The 20,541-nt window shown below is 28.8% G+C and overlaps 1 protein-coding gene across 4 annotated transcripts in view; it reads left to right on the forward strand.

Annotated features, from left to right (window-relative positions):
• The first annotated feature begins 2,024 nt into the window (after window positions 1-2,024).
• The window catches only part of LOC149877986 (histone-lysine N-methyltransferase 2B-like), a 33,026-nt gene continuing 14,509 nt past the window's right edge, over window positions 2,025-20,541 (forward strand). For 2 of the 4 annotated variants that reach the window (XM_090074092.1, XM_090074091.1), the window contains exons 1-21: window positions 2,025-2,849; window positions 4,468-4,855; window positions 6,105-6,130; window positions 7,210-7,811; window positions 8,009-8,047; window positions 8,242-8,315; window positions 8,558-9,048; window positions 9,277-9,495; window positions 9,617-9,670; window positions 10,064-10,378; window positions 10,604-10,864; window positions 11,020-11,117; window positions 12,787-12,931; window positions 15,353-15,547; window positions 15,671-15,756; window positions 15,944-16,016; window positions 16,406-16,605; window positions 17,006-19,095; window positions 19,182-19,256; window positions 20,177-20,310; window positions 20,420-20,469. In XM_090074092.1, coding sequence (XP_089930218.1) covers window positions 2,580-2,849; window positions 4,468-4,855; window positions 6,105-6,130; window positions 7,210-7,811; window positions 8,009-8,047; window positions 8,242-8,315; window positions 8,558-9,048; window positions 9,277-9,495; window positions 9,617-9,670; window positions 10,064-10,378; window positions 10,604-10,864; window positions 11,020-11,117; window positions 12,787-12,931; window positions 15,353-15,547; window positions 15,671-15,756; window positions 15,944-16,016; window positions 16,406-16,605; window positions 17,006-19,095; window positions 19,182-19,256; window positions 20,177-20,310; window positions 20,420-20,469 — 5,885 coding nt within the window. In that variant the 5' untranslated portion in view covers window positions 2,025-2,579. Of the gene's footprint in view, window positions 2,850-3,622; window positions 4,054-4,467; window positions 4,856-6,104; window positions 6,131-7,209; window positions 7,812-8,008; window positions 8,048-8,241; window positions 8,316-8,557; window positions 9,049-9,276; window positions 9,496-9,616; window positions 9,671-10,063; window positions 10,379-10,603; window positions 10,865-11,019; window positions 11,118-12,786; window positions 12,932-15,352; window positions 15,548-15,670; window positions 15,757-15,943; window positions 16,017-16,405; window positions 16,606-17,005; window positions 19,096-19,181; window positions 19,261-20,176; window positions 20,311-20,419; window positions 20,470-20,541 lie in introns of those variants that run through there. The other 2 variants (XR_016447970.1, XM_090074093.1) reach the window with 2 other exon arrangements.

Genomic DNA, 20,541 nt, shown 5'->3' on the forward strand with positions numbered 1-20,541 from the left:
ATTATAAATACTGTAGCTGATATTATAACTTATAATATCAGTTACAGCATTTATAATATAAGTAATATATTATCAACTCTATAACTTATAGAAAATGTAAAACATTTATGTATTTATAGATAATATTTAAAGTTTAGATATGGCAGCTTAATTAGTAAAACCTTACGATATTTTGCACAGTAACATTGAGATTTGCTTGAAAAAGATAACTTAAAACAAAACACACTAACTTAGTGAGTTAATGTGTAATGGCTTAGTGACTAAGCCATAACTGTAAGCACACCAAACCATATAAACAAATTTGAAAAAATTTCCACATTTGTCTATAGCATTAAAAATAAAAAACATGACTTCAGTTTGATAAAGCATTTTACAAGTCTGTAAAAAAGTAAACGTTGACATACTCTCAAACTTATTAATGGCTATGAAATTCAGTCTGATTTTCAGTCTAAAATTCTTATCTAAAATTTTATTATATGCAGGGCATCTAAGAAATTTGAGAGCATGTCACATCTTTTTTTTTTTTTTTTTTTTTGTGAATTCATTTTTTAAATGGATGACTAAATATTGATTTTAACATATTCATACTTTTAATATAGAATTGAAACTGATATGTAAATGTTTTTTACAAAAATACAATAAAAAAACCAAATGAAGTTCCTGTGTATATTTACTCCAAATGTAAGTGTATATTCAATCTAAATCAAGCCGCGTTACACTTTAAAAGAATTTTGCAGTTTTATTTCAATAAAACTTTTTAATAAAAACGATGCCAAAAAATATGCTTTGATTAGAAAATACACGCTACCATTAAACCACGCGTCCTAACTTCAAACCAGCCGTAAATCATTTACGAAGTCCCATGCCAGTCCCAGTAAAAACCCAGATTTTATTTACGGCGTTATTTTCACACCGTATGGGACCCATCTGGCACCCAGAACAAATCCAAGCCGGAACCCAATCCCAGTAATCCCAGCTCAATCCCAGTCAATCCCAGCTGGGACCCAGTTGGGATGGTTAACTGGGAATTCGATATAATTCTGTTTTGACATCCATAGAAAGATAAGTCAAAAAATATAGTTTGATATTCAACAGACAAAGAGAATAAAAATTGAAAAGCGTCAACAACAAAAAAATAACCCAGCAAACATTTAGTCTAAAAAAGACGTCTTAAATATGTGAAGACTCCACGGGAAGAAACGGCAGGGTCACATTTTGAAAGTTTCGACTTTTTACACTTTCTAGCTTTACAAACCATAATAGCATATTTTGTATTTGAATTCAAATCAAATAAACGATTTGATGCATATTTAAAGTTTTTCTAAATTTTCCCAAAACTTCGAAACTTATAAAGGTTTAAAAGTTTAATAACGATTTATCTCAAAATGAAAAAATGTGACCCTGCCATTTCTTCCCGTGGAGTCTTCATGTCTTTTAGACGTATTAGACGCTTTTTATACCTCTAAAAGACATCTTTTTTAGACTCGATGTTTGCTGGGAAAGCTTGAAAAATGCGGGTGATCATCTAGCGCAACCTAAAAGTTTAAACGATTATTTTCACGAAAGTACTATAAAAAACAAACTAAATGCCGCTATGGTCATCTTTATAAATTCGCCAAATGCTTGCTGTTTATGAATATGAACTCTGTGATCTTATTTCTCGACCGTTCAAGAAAACTGCTATTTCCTTCATGTCTCAGCGTTTTCTTTCTGTTCTTATTTTCCGCTGTCTAAAACATTCTCACCTCGCCATTTTGTTCAATCAAAATACAAAACGTTAACGGTTCTAAGCTTAAGTTTGAATAGTTTTTTTCTTCTCTTTAGTTCGAAGAATAAAAACAAGGACAAAAGATGTTTTTTCTGTAAAATTGTCGTTACAAAGCTGCAAGTGCGGAAAATAACCAACAGTTATGTGGTTTTTCCATAAACCGTCTGCTATTACAACCCATCCAATCACGGCTAGGAACTAAGCACTAAAAAAATATATATTTTTTTAGTGTTGTACCTAATATGCACCTCAAGGAGGTAATGTGATTACTAATTAACGCAGACAGTATAAAATGTCCAAGAGTTTCTTCATGAGGTCATTCTAATTTTAAAGAATATAGAGATATCTTTGCTCATTTATAAATGTATTTTTGTGTGTTCTGAGCGAAACAATATAACCCTTGGTTGGTTAAAACTCAGCTTTGACTGTTGAAGCTTATAGCCAAATATTGATCATTTTATCTTATTTGACGCACCATTTAAAAGTATTTGGGGAAAATATATTCATAATATGCGGCGCTACCTACTGTTGCATGCCTTATGATATGAACAAAATTTGTTCATGTATATTTAATATACATGCAAAAATATTTTTTTCTTTAAACAAAATATGTGCGCTTTCAAATCTTTGAAACATAACTCTGTAATTTTAATGGAAAAACAAATGTTTTTTTTGCATTTATGTAATTGGATTTTGTAATGGACAAAGTGTTTTGTTAAATTTAACACTAATAATTCACTTGACTCAAGTAATTTATAACTTATATCATATTATTGCCGTCATATACACCAATTGTGAAGGAAACAACAAAATGGCGCGTATGAAACTGCCTGGTAGCTCTTCATCTCCAAACAAACTAGAAAATAAATTAGAAAATGATTATAAAACTGAGACCCATTACAATCAATTTGTAAGTCCAATGGTTATTTCAAAAGACGACTATATATCTATGTTTGGTACATCTTCTGAAGAAGAAGATGACGACACAAAAAATCCGTGGTGTGATACTCGAGTTGAAGAAGATTCTGTCGATAAAAAAGTAGGAGCAGAAATAGGTACCAAAGAGAATAAAAAAGAAAAGGTTAGCATATATTTTTAAATCTAGAATATAAGTGTGAACTAAGTTTTATTTTACAGGGTAAAATAAAAGAATTGCTTAATGATTAAAACTGAAGCTTAGCCTTATCAATATTTGTTTAAACAACGAAGTTCTGTTCAATTTTATCTTTTAAAGTATAAGTAAAGAGTACTTTGATTAAAAAATTATTAACATTTAGTTTAACACAGTTTTCGTTAAAAAAAACTAAATTCTAATTGATCAACTTTTGAACATTTGTTACTTACAGTAGTATGTCATAGTTAAATTGTGATGAAGAAGACAGTTTGATTTTATTTGCATTTTATTATATATTTGTATAAATTAATAAAAAATCATAATACAACTTAATTTGTAAATAAATGATGGTGTTTATTTTGTAGGGGAAATTGTGTGGAGAACTGGAACACCCCATGTAGCTGCTCATTTTTTCAGTCATTCATTAATGGCTGAGAAAACATGTTTAAGAGAAAGTCAAAGACTGCAGAAATTGGTTTACAAAATTTTGCTTGGATAAAAAAATGAACAGCTGTATGGGATGTCCCTGCTCTCCCCTAAAGTTTTTGAAGTATGTTAACATAAATCAGGTTGTTTTCCAGAATTTTTATCCTTACAGCAAATTAGTGTAATTGATAACCTTGCGTGCTAAAAGAATTTAAGTCACACAACTGTTTTAAGAAAATCTTAATTGAAAAAACTTTATTCAGTGAAAATTATTTAAAAAAAAAAAAATTGAACAGTATAGGTGTATTATATTTTTTTGCTGTTCATATTCAGTACATAGAGAAAAATATAAAAATGATGAAACGACACCCATTACTTTCAGGATTATTTGCAAACTCCGCAAATATTACAAATTTTAGTATGAAACTTGGCATTGCTTCAAAACTAAACGTGGAAATGTATTATGAATAAAGTAGATCAATATAGTTATCATGTTTATATGGAAAAAAAAAAGGTTCAAGTTATCTATAATGATCATATAAGACATACGTTGGATAACCCTTTTATAAAGCACTGTTTTGCTTTGTTTTGATGAGAATATGACATTAAGTACATTTAGCAATGAGGTCTTCAATTGGTATTTCCTCCTCTCTCAGCCTTAGTATAACTAGTTATTTTCCCTCTGCTTCCCCTTCCCAATTGGCGCAATAATTCGCTGTTACTCCAAGTTTAAAGAAAAACACAGGTAAACAAATAATTTTTCCAGTCTGTAATTTTAATTCAGTTGGTAGAACTATATATAACCTAGTTTTATACCAAACTTACTGTAACTACATTGAAATATTTTGTAATTTTTGAAGTTGCATTAAATCATTTAAAGTACTATAAGCTACTTGTTTCCCCCCTGTGTCTCATTGAATCATTTTATTAGTTAATTTGCATTTCATTTTAAAAATTGCAAAAATCATAAGAACAAGGTATTCTTTTTTTGTCTAAAAAAATTTTTTTTTCTTAATTATTGAGGTCCATGTATTATTTTAACAGAAAATTTGAAAATGAATTTTATTAATGAGTGCAGTTTTAATTAGACTAATATCTATTATTATAATATTATTATAATAATAATTTTTAAATGTTTTTTTTTTTTTGTTTATAAAAGGAAAATGTTGCTGAACAGCAAAAGCGTCCCTCCAGGCATAAAGCTCAGAATTCTTCACTAGAAAATGATAATCCATACAAAAAGAATTACCACAGTTACAGGAAGGATAGAAAGTTACACAAAATAGATCATGAAAATGATATTAATAAAAATGTTAAGCCAGTCAAGGGGTATGATACATCTAGAAAGCTGACTGCTGTAAATAAAACAGTCAAGTTTTTACTTGAAAAAGCCCATAAACAAACAGCTCATCTACCACAAAGAAGAAGAAAAAAAAATGTAGATAAAGATTTTGTTTATTATGAACGAGGATCATCACTAAAGAGACATTTTATTGATGGAAGAGAAATGAGTTCATGTAAAGAAGAAGTTTTTCTGGATTCAACAGGTATGTGCTTTGAATTGTATTATTGTAATTTGGAATAGGTACTTTACAGACATTCAATCCTTTGGTATTAAGTAGGTTTTACCTAATTACTTGGTATGCTATATACTCTCAAAAAAACTTTACTTCAGGCTTACTTCAAGAATCTGACCCAAACAAGTGTTAGTTTTTGATAAGATTGCCAACTGCCTGATTAATATTACCAGATAGCATCAATTTCAATAGGCAATTGATAATTTAATTTTCCAACTTGACTCAACACCTCATGTAGTATAATTTTTAATAACTGATATCTCTCAGTTCTATCTAATCGCAATCAAATTGCTGATTCACTTATTGTAGTTATAAGCTTTAACTTAAGCTTCAAAACTGTAAAGATTCCGTGTTTTAAGAATTAAAAAAAAAACTAAAAACAGTGTTTGAAACTATTGGCTCATCTTAAATTAATCAACATGTTGTAGACTAGAGCTGCATTACACCTCATGAAACAATCTTTTGGAAATATACACTATTGAAAAAGACAAGGATTCAGAATTTGTCAAAATTGTTGTAAAAATTTTGTTAGCTTGTTTTATTTATTTTTCCATATTGCACAAGCAGAGCACTTGATGAATGAGTTGATTCAATTTGTGTTTTTGTACTCTTGATTATTTGAGAAATAAAGAATGCAATGGTTACTCAAAAAGTACTTTGATGAAATACTCTCATTAAGTGCACATTTGGGAATATTACTGTGTACTCTAAGTACACGTTCGAGAATATTACTGTGTACTCTAAGTACATATTTGGGAATATTACTGTGATTTGTTAGATAATTGCAACTTTAGTAGACTCTAAACAATTCTATAAAGCTTTCTTTAGTTTGATAATAAAAATTTGATGGAAAGTAAACACAAGTGGTAAAAGTAAACAGAAAAGTTGAATGAACAAAAAATTAGTACTTAGGCTCCTCATTTGTCATTGCCTGCTAACCCAATTGTTTAAGATTTAGGATAGTCTGTGTGAATTGCCTGTTTGATGGCCTTATGGGATGTAATAATATCTTCCTACTCCAAGTTAATATTTTTAAGTTTTTATTTCATTTAATCGTTTGATAATTTAATCGTTTTCGTTTTACAAATTTATTCATTTGTAAATCGTTTTACAAATTTATTCATTTGTAAATGATAAGACAATTGATAGGACCACAATTAATTGATCTAACATCCAAACTGTGGATTTTACCTTAAGTGTTGTTTATTGTTTTTTTTAGACAATGCTGAACCAAGATATGGTGAGGTAATAAAATTTCTGTTAACTTTAAAATATTTATCTTCTTTTGTTAACCTTCCATGACCTAAGTAATGCAGCAGGAGTTTTCTTTAAACACTCAAATGTTAAACTAAAAGTTAAAAAGCTGTTCTATTTATTTACTATTAACTCTATTACTTTTATTGTTGCTATTTCTGTTCCAATTTTTTTGTATTGTTAGTGATATTTAAATAATTTTTATATTGTTATAGTTATTATTATTGTTATTATTATTATTATTATTATTATTATTATTATTATTATTATTATTATTATTATTATTATTATTATTATTATTATTATTATTATTATTATTATTATTATTATTATTATTATTATTGTTGTTGTTGTTATTATTATTATTATTATTATTATTATTATTATTATTATTATTATTATTATTATTATTATTATTGTTGTTGTTATTATTATTATTATTATTATTATTATTATTATTATTATTATTATTATTATTATTATTATTATTATTATTATTATTTTGATTATTATTATTATTTTGATTATTATTATTATTTTGATTATTATTTTTGTTATTATTATTATTATTATTATTACTATTATTATTATTATTATTATTGTTATTATTATTATTATTATTATTATTATTATTATTATTATTATTTTGATTTTTATTTTTGTTATTATTATTATTATTATTATTATTATTGTTATTATTATTATTATTATTGTTATTATTATTATTATTATTGTTATTATTATTATTATTATTATTATTATTATTATTATTATTATTATTATTATTATTATTATTATTATTATTATTATTATTATTATTATTATTATTATTATTATTATTATTATTATTATTATTATTATTATTATTATTATTATTATTATTGCTACTTAAATGTTGTTTTTGCAAATGTTTTTATTGTTGTTATTATTATTTCATTTATTTTTTTTGTTTTTACTATTATTGTTGCTGTTATTATGGATTGATTTACATGGGCTCATAATTTATGTAAAATATTTAAGTGATGTTGATAAAGATCAACTTATATGATTAAGCTGTTTTTTTTTTTTAGAAAAAGAAAGTCAGGATGAAATATGTGACATCTTATTGTTCTCCTTCACATAAGGCTTCTTATAATGGTTCCCCACCACCCAAAAAAAGGATAAAAATAAAAAATAGTTCCCCTGAGAAACATTTGATGAAGCAAATGAGTCAAATGGATGGAGTTTTGATTGAACAATCTCTTTTGAATGGTTTCACAAAAAACTCAAAAGCGGAACATTTAGGGAATAATTTTATGGATATATTCCAAGGTGAAAGTGAAGATAGAGTTGCTCCATTTTTAAATAAAGAAGAGCTGAAATCACCTGACAAAAATAACTGTAAAAACACGTTAAACGATGGGAATGTTAAATTTAAATGTAAAACAAACATATCAAATAAAAAAAACCTGAAATATAATTTTGATAAAGAGTTCACCGAGGAAGAGAAAGTGCAAAAACCCTTTCGACCGTCACAGTTTTGGAAAAATCACACTGGCAATATTAAATTGAAAGCTCTAAATATAGGCGGAAAGCTTTGCTTTGTTGACTTTAACAATTGTCTGGTGACATTTTGTGGGGATTGTGCAAATTGTAAAAAATCTGAAGATTGCATGAAATGTAAACACTGCAAGTAAGTGTGAAATACCTAAAGTGACTGGAAATCAGTGAGAGCATGGTCTTTTCTTTTTATACAATTAGTTTAAAAAAAAATAAAAATGCCTAAAGTAACTGGAGTGAGTATGGTTTTTTCTTTTTATACAATTACTTTTAAAAATTTTCTTTTTTAATTAGATGTAAAAACTTGTGAATATTTTGACATTTATGTAGGAATGCAAAAGGTCATGCTATAAGATATCTTCCTTGTTAGTAAGTATTGCAATGTTGGTTAGGGTTATAATTTAGCTTAAAGATTTTATAATGTCATGTAGTTAAGCTTTCATCTACTGTCAATTTAAATATGTCCTTGATAGTTGATGGGTTTAAGCTGGTTTTATTTTATGTAAATGTTTGTATTTATCATTTTGATTAGTAAAGTTATTTCTATTCGGATTTTTTTTTAGCACTAGAAGATGCTTATATCCCATTATTGGTAAAGAGATAGTGATAAATAAGAAATTACCCAAAAGAAATGGAGGTATTTGAAAATTGAACTTTTAACTTGTACTGTAAATCCTTGCAGTATATTGATATAATTTATCTATTTAAAATATTTAGAGATATCTAATAAATATCTTGAGACTTGAAATAAATAACTTGAGAAAAATATCCAATAAATGTGTGATGTTAGTTAACAAGCAGTTGAAAAATATTTTATGCTTAGATTTTGTTGCTTAACTATTTTAGTTTGTTCTATAGTTCTCTTGAATGTTTTTTTAGGAAATTCTGAAAAACACATCTTCACCAAGTTGAAAACTCCACCAGCACTAGTAGCAAAAAAAGACATTTCTGAACAAAGTGCTGTTGAAGAAAGTAATGTAAGCGTTAGTAATCTCTCTCCAACTAGCGCCATGCAACATACCTTTACATCTGGTGATACCACACACCATAGTTTTGTAGCAGAGAACACAGATAAGCTTTCAAGACCCTCATTCAAAGAGCTATACAATAATACTGAGGTCTTTACTTGTTCTCCTATCAAGCCAAAACTTCGAAGTACCATGAACGAAATTACTAAACAACCAAGAGAAAGTAATGAACACCTGCCTCGTGTTGAGTATGGCTTGGATAACTTAGTTAGAATTCCATGGCCAAATGATAACAAAGAAGATGCAGCATGGATTGCAGGACATCATTTATGTCTGACTACATCATTTGATTTAAATATTAAAAACTTGTGCTTTCTTTGTGGAAGCGCAGGAAAGGAGCGTGTAGGTTGTTTTTTTAGAAATCTCTTAAAAAATGAGCAACTTTTAAAATAATATTTAGTAATGAAATAAAGATTTCTAACTCAATTCAATATTTTTGTTAAAATTAATTTAAAATTTTAAAAATTTCTTTTAAATTTTTCTAAGTTAATTTTTGATTTAATTTTTACTGAATACCCTGAAGAACTTACTCCTCTAATTGAAAAATGAAAAAAAAAAATCTATTTTTAGATGATTATATGTTCGTTTTGTTGTGAGTCCTTCCATACGTTTTGTCTTGATGTTGAACCAATTTATGAAAAAGACTGGTGCTGTGATCGATGTAAGTGTTGTACTGTTTGCGGAATGAAAGAAAGCTTGTTAATGTGTGACACATGTCATGACTGCTACCATGCTGAATGCCTTGGGCCATTTTATCAATGTGAAACTGAAGGAGAAGAGGAGATCTGGGTAATAGTTTATCTAGTTATTTTATCTTTAGTTCATTTTAGTTCATTTTATCTTTAAAGAAAAGTTTGAGTTTTGAGTTTTTAATCCTCCATTCAGATTCCTAATAATTACTTCTTTCCAGGTTTGTGGTAAATGTGTTAAGTGTATAAAATGCAACAGAAGAACTCCTGGTGATGTGAGTTAGTTCAACTTATAAACTCTGTTGGTGGCTGATCCTTGCTTTTTTTTTTTAAACAATTTTAAGTTTATTTTCTTAATTTATTATTAATTTAAATTTTATTTAGTAATACAGTTGAAGTTGTTAAACAATAAAATGCACTTTTTGAATTTTTTTTAAAATTTTCAGTTTATGAAAAAGAATTAGGCCTTAAATTTCCTAAATTATTTTTCCGAACCATAAAATTATTTATGATATTTAATATTTGACAACTGGTTTCATGAAGACAAAGTATATGTTCAACTTTGTTTTTTATGACATCAATGAAGCAACATAAAAGCTTTTCTGCTATTTTAATGTTAAAACGCACTTAAAAATTTACATTGTTTTTATAAAAAGGTTTTATCTTAGAGTAAGTCATCAAGATGGATGCAAAATTTCACCATGTGTGAAAAATGTGGTTATAACTGGCAGCATGGAAATTATTGTCCAATTTGTTTGGTATTATATAATGAAGATGACAATTCATTAAAAATGATGTACTGTACAAAATGTGAAGCTTGGATTCATATTGAGTGTGAAGGAATAACAGAAGATGATTATGAAATACTAGCAGAGCTTCCAGACAATATTCCGTATTTGTGTAAATTGTGCACGGGGGGTTGCAAACAAAATCAGAAATGGTTTGCTGCAGTCAGAAATGAACTTAACAATGGCTTTTTAAAGGTATAAAAATAGCTTAAAAAATTTTTGTTTGTCTTTATAAAATTTTGTTTCAAATTTAAATCATGTGCTGTTTAATTTGTTTTGTTTCAGCTATTTTTAAAAATTTATTTCTTTACTTTTGCTGATGGTAAGAGGATTTTCTGATTTATAAAAAATATTTTGTTATCAATGGATGTAAAATCTCAAAATTGCTCTGTTTTTCAAGTTTTAATGTTTTTTTTTTAGGTCTATTCAAGCGTTATGTTAAATAAAGACTACAAAGCCTTAAGAAAAGTATTTGGAGAAAGTAGTGTAATAGTATCTGGATTAGACACAATTTTAGACAACATTCATTCTTCGAGGATAAAAGATGTTAATGAATTTAAAAAGATGTTTTTCAATATACTTAATGAGCTAAAAATACTGATGAAAGAGATGCAAGTAGTAGACCTGTTTGATTGTTATATTTTCAAACAGGTCAACGAATTATTTGAACAGTACCTAAAGGTATGGTGTAATGTTTTTCTAATATATAAATATAATTCATATTATTTTATTATGCAAGAACTTCTGAAGTTTAATATGATATTATAATATTTATGAAATGTTCTTAATGTTACAAGTTAAGACATTTGTAATTAGAATAAATGTTTTTGTATAAGTACTTGAAAGATGTCTTCCCTTGGCATTCAGCTGATAAATCAGTTAGTGCAATAGTTTCAAGCACAGAATCCAATCAAGACCATGAGTTTTTAAAAAGGTATTTCATTTTTCTTTCTTTTTTTAGTTAAAAATATTAATTGCAAAATATTCAACTACTCTAGTTGAATATTTTGCAATTAATATGAATTTCATCTACCAACACAAAGAAATTATGGCAGGTTGATTATTTTATTTTGTGTATTTAGCTGCTCATCCTCTTGTTAGGATAGTAAGTTCTTATTTAGGAATATTCATTTTAATATAATACCGAGAAAAATAATTCAAGGCATTAAACATAAGTAACACCTGATGACTAAAAAATGAGACCAAAATTTAAATCAATTTATGTATGCTATTCATAATCATGCCATTGAAATAAATTAGTATATTTATAGGGAATTTAATTCTCTATTAAAATTATATTATAGTTTTAAAATATTAATTAAAATGGCTCCGTATAAAAGAAGTTTGCAAGAAGACCTAAGAAAACGCCAATTTAGAAATTCGCACCTGGAAAAGCCAAATATCTTCACAGTAAAACACTTTCTAGATGAAGGAGCATCAAAAGCGACCATATATCGTGCTCTAGAACGTGCAGACAATAATTTAGGCTATCAACGAAAAAAAGGAAGCAGTCCAAAGGCAAAAATGGACAAAAAGCACATAGACTAATTGAAAAAGGCATTTGATTATTATCACGGTGTTTCACAACGGCAAGTAGCTTGAAGATTCGATTGTGACCAATTGTTTATATCTAAAATTCTTAAAAACAAGACGAATATTAGATATTACAAGAAGAAAAAGATTCCACATCAAAGCGAAAGCCAACTAGCTCGAATCAAACTAGCTCAAATCAAACCTTTGTCAGCATATATATCACAATTTAAGGAATTTTGGTTTTGTCTTGGATGGCAAATCATATTTCACATATGCGAATACAACATTGGCTGGCAACGATGGCTTCTATTCTAGCTACGTATCATCTACAACTAGGGACGTCAAATTCAAAAGAAAGAAGAAGTACGAGGAAAAGGTGCTAGTCTCTTTGATTATATCGCCCAAAAGGACTTCAAAACCAATGTTTTTTGAAAGTGGCCAGGCAATCAACAAACAAGCATACATCGGATGTCTCCGCAAGCGGTTAATACCCTTCATTGATGAACATTATTGAAATAAAGAGTACTTGTTCTGGCCAGATTTAGCTAGCTCGCACTATGCAAATGAAGTGGTTTCTTTTCTCGATGCCAATAACATCAAATACCTTCCAAAGGTAAAAAATCCATCCAATGTACCAGAAGCTCGACTGATTGAGGACTTTTGGGGTCAGTTGAAACGCTTAGTCTACAAGGATAATTGGCAAGCAACAAGCATTCCTCAACTCAAATGGCGCATTGTGAATTGTCTTAACAAAATGGATCTGGAAGTGGCAAAGTGTTATGCCTCAATGACTTCTGTTCGTCTTGGTCAAATTGCTTATAATAATGTTATTGAAAACCAATAAATATATTTATTTTAAATTAAATTTGATAGCTATGTAACTGGCTATAATAACAGTTTTAAAGTTGTCTCATTTTTTAGTCATCAGGCGTTACTTGGCATGAATTATTTTTATTGGTGTAAATTTTTTTTATATTAAAAAGCTGGTTTACGTAAAAAATGAAACTTGTAAATAGTTTGTTTGAGATTATGCTACTGTATTTCAATTTGTTTTTTTTTCTCGCTCTCAGGCAATCAGAATTTAACTGTACATTATTAAAGAATGACTACACTCATGTTGCTTCAAACTATGGTGACCACACCTATTCTGTTGCCTCAAAACACAGAAAAGGTTGTGATGAATCAAAAGAGGATTCGATTGATCATAATGCAATTGTATGTTCATTGTTATGATATATTGGTTAATATTTTGTTAATATTATATTTTATTAGTGTATTTATATGTAATGTAATTATATATTTTACTTATAAATAGTTATTATCATTCACTTATAAATAGCTAGTATTATTCACTTATAAATATTGGGTTGGGGAATATATTCGTAGTGTTTTTATCAAAGACTTTTATTTAAAGGAAATCTTTACTTATAATAATAAATTAATCGATTATGTATTCGCCATCGCTGTTTACGACCTCCTCCCACCTCTCGACCAATTTGTCGATGCCTTTCCGCCAAAAATCGCCCCGGTCTAGTATCAAAGAAGTTATTGACCCAGTTTTTAAGGTCCTCTTCATTATCGAAGGTAACGCCCCTCCTATGGTTCGACAGAGATCGGAAAAGATGGTAATCTGTGGGTGCAAGATCCGGAGAATACGGCGGATGCTGAAGCACCTCCCATTGGAGCTCTTGGAGTGTGGCTTTGACGACTTGTGCAACATAGGGTCTGGCGTTGTTGTGAAGGAGTATGGTTTGACCTTGTCGATGAGGTCTTTTCAGTTGAATAGCTTCATTTACGCGGCGTAGCTGGGCTATGTAGAGCTCCTTGGTGATCGTGACATTCCTATCGAGCATTTCCTAGTGCACCATGCCATCCCAGTCCCACCAAACACATATCATGATCTTCTTTGGATGAAGGTCACGCTTGACTCTGGGCTTTGGCGTATCTCCTGGTGCCACCCATTCCTTCCTTTGCTTCATATTAATGTATAGACACCATTTCTTATCTCCCATGACGATTCCATACAAAAAGGGCTGTTTATGACCATGTGTTGCTCGATGGCGGGCGAGATGTTGAGAAGCAATTTGAAGGCGATTTTCTTTGTTTACTTAGCTCAACTCGTGAGGTACCCAGGCTCCCAATTTTTCAGCAAATCCCTTTGAATGAAGATGGTTGAGAATCGTTTTATGATCACAGTTCATTTTTTCGGCCAATTCACGACTTGTTTGGTGACTGTCCTCCTTTAAAAGTGCTTTGAGACGCTCTTCGTCGAAGTCAGAAGGTCTACCGCTGCGAGGTGTGTCGTTGATGTCAAAATCGCCATTTTTAAACTTTGCAAACCATTTTCGTGCAGTGGACTCACCTATGACACCAACTCCGTATACGTTGCAAATGTCCCGGTTTGCTTCAGCAGCCTTTTGGCCTCGATGAAAAGCAAAGAAAAGTAGGTGTCGAAAATGTTGTTTTTTACCTCCTGGATATTCCATTTTTAAGCCTTAAAAGTAACAAAAAATTAAATTATTCCAAATGACGATTAGGACAGTTTTGTAGAGCAGAAAGAGCTCTATCGAATGAATATTTACACTTTGTCAAACAGAAACAAATCGTTGTAAAATAAAATAAAATATAAAAATGCTACGAATATATTTCCCAACCCAATAGTTATTCACTTATTGTTCTTTTAATTCTCAAAAAGGGATCAAATGTTGCCAGCTAAAATTGTGTAATGAATGATTGTAATGGTGTTGTTCTAGAAAATATAACAGTAAATATTGGAAAATTGTTGTTTGAAAAAGTTTTTTATTCATGTTTTATAATCTTCAAGTATTTACTCATGGCCAGAATTTCTGTCAAGGCAGATAGTCATCCTAGTCTGATATGACAGCCTTTTGTATGTTTTAAACACTTAAAACTTTTAGGGAATTCAAAAAAAAATTTTTTTGACCAATAAAATCATTATTTGTGCTTTTTCAATATTTTAAGACTACTTACCACAATAAATACAATAAAAGTAGTTCATGTAACAGATTTAATTAAATTTAAAAAAAAATGTTTTGTTGCAATCAGCAAAATTAATCAGGGATTTGAATATTTTTCATAAAGAATTATCAAAGGAATCTTTTACATAAGTTACAAAATATTCAAATAGTTCTTTTGATGCTATGATGACTTGCTCTGTACTGTCACATATTTACATAAAAAATGAGTTTTAATAAAATCAAAATGTATTACTAATATAAGTTGTAATAAAACAGTTAAGAAAGTAATAAAACCAACATATCACAGCATTTTAAACACATAAAGTTACCTATTCAGCCATAGCAGAATAAAAAAAGTTGTTTAGAATGATTAGAAGAATTAGATTGTTAATGATTTAGCTTCATGAATCTGTATGCAATGCAATGCAACGCAATGCAATACAATGCAATGCAATGCAATTCAATGTAATACAATACAATTCAATACAATCCAATGCAATGTAATATAATGTAATGTAATTTAATGTAGTGTAATGTAATATATGTATGTAATCTAGTTATAACATGTAAAACAACTCAAAACTAAAACTCAAAAGTCAAGTTTTTAGAGTAAGTTTTGAAAATAAAGAAATAAATCTAATAATTTAACACTAAAAAGTTTCAGGATACGCGGCGATGTTTGTTTTGCGGTGTCAATGGCGATGGTGATGTCTTTGGTGCAGGTCGACTTCTTTATTCTGGTGACAATGAATGGGTTCATGTGAACTGCGCGCTGTGGTCCGCTGAAGTATATGAAGATGAAGAAGGAAGGCTGAAGCATGTCTATGAAGCTGTTAAGCGTGGAAATAAAATTGTATGAAAAAAGTTATTATTTCATTTTTTTTAGAAAAAAGTAAAACACAGTTGTTAATTTTATTTTATTCTCTAAATCAAGATAAATTCATCAAATTATTTTATGAAATAATTTTTTGTTCAGAAATGTGACTTATGTGATCAGTTTGGAGCGTCTGTTGGGTGTTGTTTTCAAAAATGCCCTAAAAGTTATCACTTTCTCTGTGCTAAGTGAGTTTTAACTATAAACTGATTTGTTTTTACTCATAGTTCTAGTACTAAGGTATGATATGGTATTTTGCAATGTATTGCATGATAATTATGTAATACTATTTTAAATTAATTTACCTTTCATTAAATTTTCTTCTGTGTACTTTAGTAATTTTAAAATAATACTTCATACAAAAAAATGCTTTAGGCAAAAGCAAGTGCTATTCTTAGACGACAAGAAAATATACTGCAACACACACAGCAACAAAGCTAATAAAAATGTAAGCTTGTTTAATTTGTTCTTCTCAAGTTATATATTTTTTTCTATTTTAGTCTGATTTATTTCCTAACGCAGGGATGAACTTTTGTCAATATATAAATCAAATAGTTGTATTTTAAACAAAGTAAAATTCATAGAAAATTATACATATTTATGTGTATAATTTTCTATGAATTTTATACCATTTGTGTGCAGAATGATGGAGTTTTTGCATTAATCCTTATTTAAAAATTTGTTTATAATCTTTTATACAAAAGTATCTGTTATTTCTGATAAGAAATTTTTTAAAATTTGTATTTAAAGTAGACTAATGAAATTAAACCAAAGTAAATTTAAAGTAGAAAGTAACATCACAAATCACTGTGCTTTTTTTTTTTTTTTATCTTGTAGCTGATTTTAAAGGAAGATCAACTTATTGTCTCAAGAAGAGTTTTAGTTGATCTTGCTCGTTATAAGTCATTGAAAAAGGTTCAAAGGGGATTTGATCCTAAAGATATAAAAGTTTACTGTGGGAATTTTACTTTGCATGCTCTAGGCTCTCTGTTAGATAAATCTGATCTGCAGAGAGTGTTGGTACCAGTTAGTTACAAGTAAATATTTTTTTCACATTATTTGCTGAAAGTGGTGAGATTTTTCATTGAGATTAAAAACTTTGAAAGCTTTTTTTTAATGAATGCTCTTTACATTCTCTAGAGTTTTTGTAGTTATTTGAAAACATCCACAAATGTGTGTGTATCGTCTCAACTGTTTTACTTTTATGGCTCTTATTGAACAGAGGGATTTTTAAAAATTTATCTAGAAACAGTTTTTTTTTGCCAGTTTTTATTGTAAGTTTTTATACATAATTAAATTCATTTTTTTAAAGAATGTAAGTCAATAAAACATAATTTGAAAACTGCTTTGAGTTTTGATTCTTTTTAGATTTTCTACAGTTTTTTTGTAGTACGAGTGTTATTAAGATCTTCTAATGTTATAAAAATTAATTTGTAGAGTAACAAAGATCTTCTGGAGTGCAAACAATCCTAAAACTCGTTGCAAGTACACTTGTGAAGTGCATAGTTTAAATAATACACCAGAAAATTTAGTAAAAGAAGATGCTATTGTTCCTAAAGATGATAATATGACTTTTTGTCATGATGGAGCTGAATGGCAGCAGTTAAAACAAAATTTGGAATGTTGTTGCAAAACCAATTGCAGTGATGAAAATGTGGAGTCGCTTGATGCCCAAATAAAAATGGAGTCACTTCATACTGAAAATTGCTTTGTCAAAAACAATTTTAAATTTTGCATTCATGAAGAGTTTTTGACATTTTTAAAAAAAACATTTAGTTTAGCTCAAACAGAGCTTTATACTCACAAGGACCACAACTTTTACTCAATTGTACAACCAGAGCCAGAAAAAGAACCAGCGTCTAATGAGCAACCCATTGAGTATACAACCAACTTAAAACCATACAAAGATCCAGACCTTTATTTAAGTAAAAAAGCGTATGAAGAAAAACACATCTCTGCAAATTATACACAATATCCAAGTGTTTTTACCTCTGAGTTGTCATCCTGCTCATCTGCATCTACTTTATCAGCAACATCACCCAATTATGTTTATGACTTTCATGAATCCAATAACGAATTAGAAGAAGTAACCTCACCAGTTCCTAAAAACTGTGATCTTGAGCAAACAGAGCATTTATCGATTCAAAAACAAAGTTTAACAAGACAGATTTCTAATGAAATAGAGCGGAGGCTTCATCAACGCTTGTCATTTACAAATGATAAGAGTTCTGTTGAACTTAATTCTTTCTCAAAATTGAAAAATCTATCTTGTTTATCTAAAAATAACTCAAACGATTCCCCAGTGTCTCCTGATTTTTATCCTCATTTAAAAACAAAGGAGCTGAATTTTGATAGAAGTTCTATAGACTTAAGCAACTTCAATGAATACAGTTGTGATACCAGTGTTGATTTATATGTTTCTGAAGTTTCATCATTTGAATCGTTTTTAAATTCAGAAATGATATCTTGTACTTTTCCTAACAGTATGAAATTATACAACGAAAAACACAATCAAGTTTTTCCTAACTCAACAAATCAACAAAAACGTACAGAATTCCAAAATCCAGTCGGCATGTTCCCATCTGTTAATCTAAGTCAAGAAGAGACAGAGTTAAGTTTGCAAACACACGAAGCTTTGCTTTGCCGCCTTCGTGAATATATTCAGACACATCCTCGTATGGTTAACTATACTGACAAAAGTTCAATAAGTAAAGATATTCCAGTGATTAACTTAACAAGCAAGCATGATGATGTTTGTTGTTACTCTGTTAATTTACCGGAGGAGTTGTGGGGAGAACTAGTGCATGCTGGTATTAAAAACTGTGAAATTCAAAAAATTCTTAACATAAACAAAAATTGTTTGGGCAAAAATTTCTACCCTATGCCCCAAAGATGTTTACTAGTGTCTAGCGAGATAGCTTCAGAGATTAATACTGACAATGCAGTGTTTGATACACAGCATCAGAGTCTTACACCCACACAGGAAATCTTTAATCCTTGCAATTTACACAACGCAACACTATTTCCTAAGCATGAAGATAATGAAACTTTTATACATTTGGACAAAATAAAAAAAAATCCATCCTTATTGCAGAGAAATAAACTTAAAAAGAGAATTAAAATGGCTGATAATGAGGCAAGTCCGAAAAAACGACTTTTGTCAAAGTATTTTAATAATCTTAATGATGGATTGGTTGACAATCCAATAAGTTTTGATAGTGACATTCAAATAGAACCAAAAAATTGCAATAATGAAGTTGTTGATAATGATATTATAGTAAGTGAAGTAAATTGCATATCAAACAACGATATTATTTCAGATGATTATGCTGAGATAAAGCTTAAAAAGAGAAAAACCTCAGCTGAACAAAAAGAACCAAAAAAAATTGACAGAAGAAATTACAGTGAAGTCCTTAAAAAGTTTTTAGATGAAAGTGAATGTGAAAAAGTTAAAAAATCTGAAACACAGTTAGTTTTTATTTTGAAGAATGACGAAGGATGGTTCAGAGAAAATAATTCACTGGAAGGTAGTTTTAGGTTTATAGTTAATTAAAGGTTACAATTCTCTTTATCTTTTGATAATATTAAATATTGTAATTCGGTTTTCTTATAGAGATTTGGAAAGATTTACTTAAAGAAATTAACAATAAAAGGCTTGACCTCAATATGTCTCCAATAACGATTGAAAGTAGGTGTGCGTTTACTAATATTGATTTATAGATGAGTATAAAATTTTTTTTTTTCAAATACAGGTTTATTTACAACTGACTTTTATTTTTTTATTTTTTTTTTTTCTCTCTCTCTTCCTTAATGGAGAATTAAATTTAACAATTTTCATGCAAATCCATCAATCAAAATCCATCAACCAACATCCATCAATCAAACTCCATCAGTCAAAATACCATTTATAGCTCAAATCACAAAAAATTAAAATGTATTCATTGTGGTTAGTAAAACTATTAAAGTAGTTAATTGTATACTTGGCAAAGTTAAACAAGCAAAATTAAATGTGCAATATCAAATAGCAAAAAGCAAGCAAAATACTTCACACTTCACACCCTTTTAAACATGTAAAGTTTAAAAATGGAGATCTCAAAAACTAGACATTAAATTTCTGAAATTTTTCACTTTTGGTGTAAAGTGGTCAACGTGCTTTAAGAATCGAAAATTTTGCTATTTATAAAAAACTTGTAACTGCAGTGTTGAACAAAAATGAAGATGGATCAGTATTGCAGCAGTGTTGAACACTGGCCTTTGTTTTTTTTTTTTTAATATTTTCATTTTGGTCCACTATTTCAAATAAAAAAATTATGGAAAATCTGCATGAAAGTGACGCTTTTTATGCAATCTGTAGTTATCATTTATTTTTCGGTTTATATAAAAAAATTTTTTTATAATAAATGGCTTTTTTTATTACTGCATAAGAAAATAAAAAAAGCATCTAGATTTTTTATATTACCTAGGTCATACATTGATTTTACTCTTGCATTGTTGTTGTTGTTGTTGTTGTTGTTGTTGTTGTTGTTGTTGTTGTTGTTGTTGTTGTTGTTGTTGTTGATATGTTCGTCAATATTAGTGTTATTAGTGATCTGTTTTCATTTTTTTAAGCAAATGATGTTTATGACTTTATTGGTGTCTCAAAAGATTTTATTTCTTATCTTGTGGAGCAACTATCTGGCGGCCACAAGTGTCGTACATATAAGTTCCAGTATCATCTGCCCTGTGTGGGAAAAGAAGATCAGGTACCTGTTTAAAGCTTTCTTTTTTTTAATACTTTCATATATTTTATTCTACTTTTGTTCATTTGTCTTTAACAAGCCTTTTCTTGAGGTTTTATTTATGCTTTTTAAGAATATATCAATCAACCCAAGTGGCTGCGCCAGGTCTGAAGTTTTCTCCAGGTAAGTTTTAAAATTTTAAGCCATTGAATCGATTGCAATAATGCTACAGTTTTTATTCTGCATTTCGTCGTG

Source organism: Hydra viridissima, unplaced genomic scaffold, assembly GCF_058129835.1.
Source record: "Hydra viridissima isolate aposymbiotic clone 2 unplaced genomic scaffold, HvirCarnegie_v1 scaffold_16, whole genome shotgun sequence".
Classification (NCBI taxonomy): Eukaryota; Metazoa; Cnidaria; class Hydrozoa; order Anthoathecata; family Hydridae; genus Hydra; species Hydra viridissima.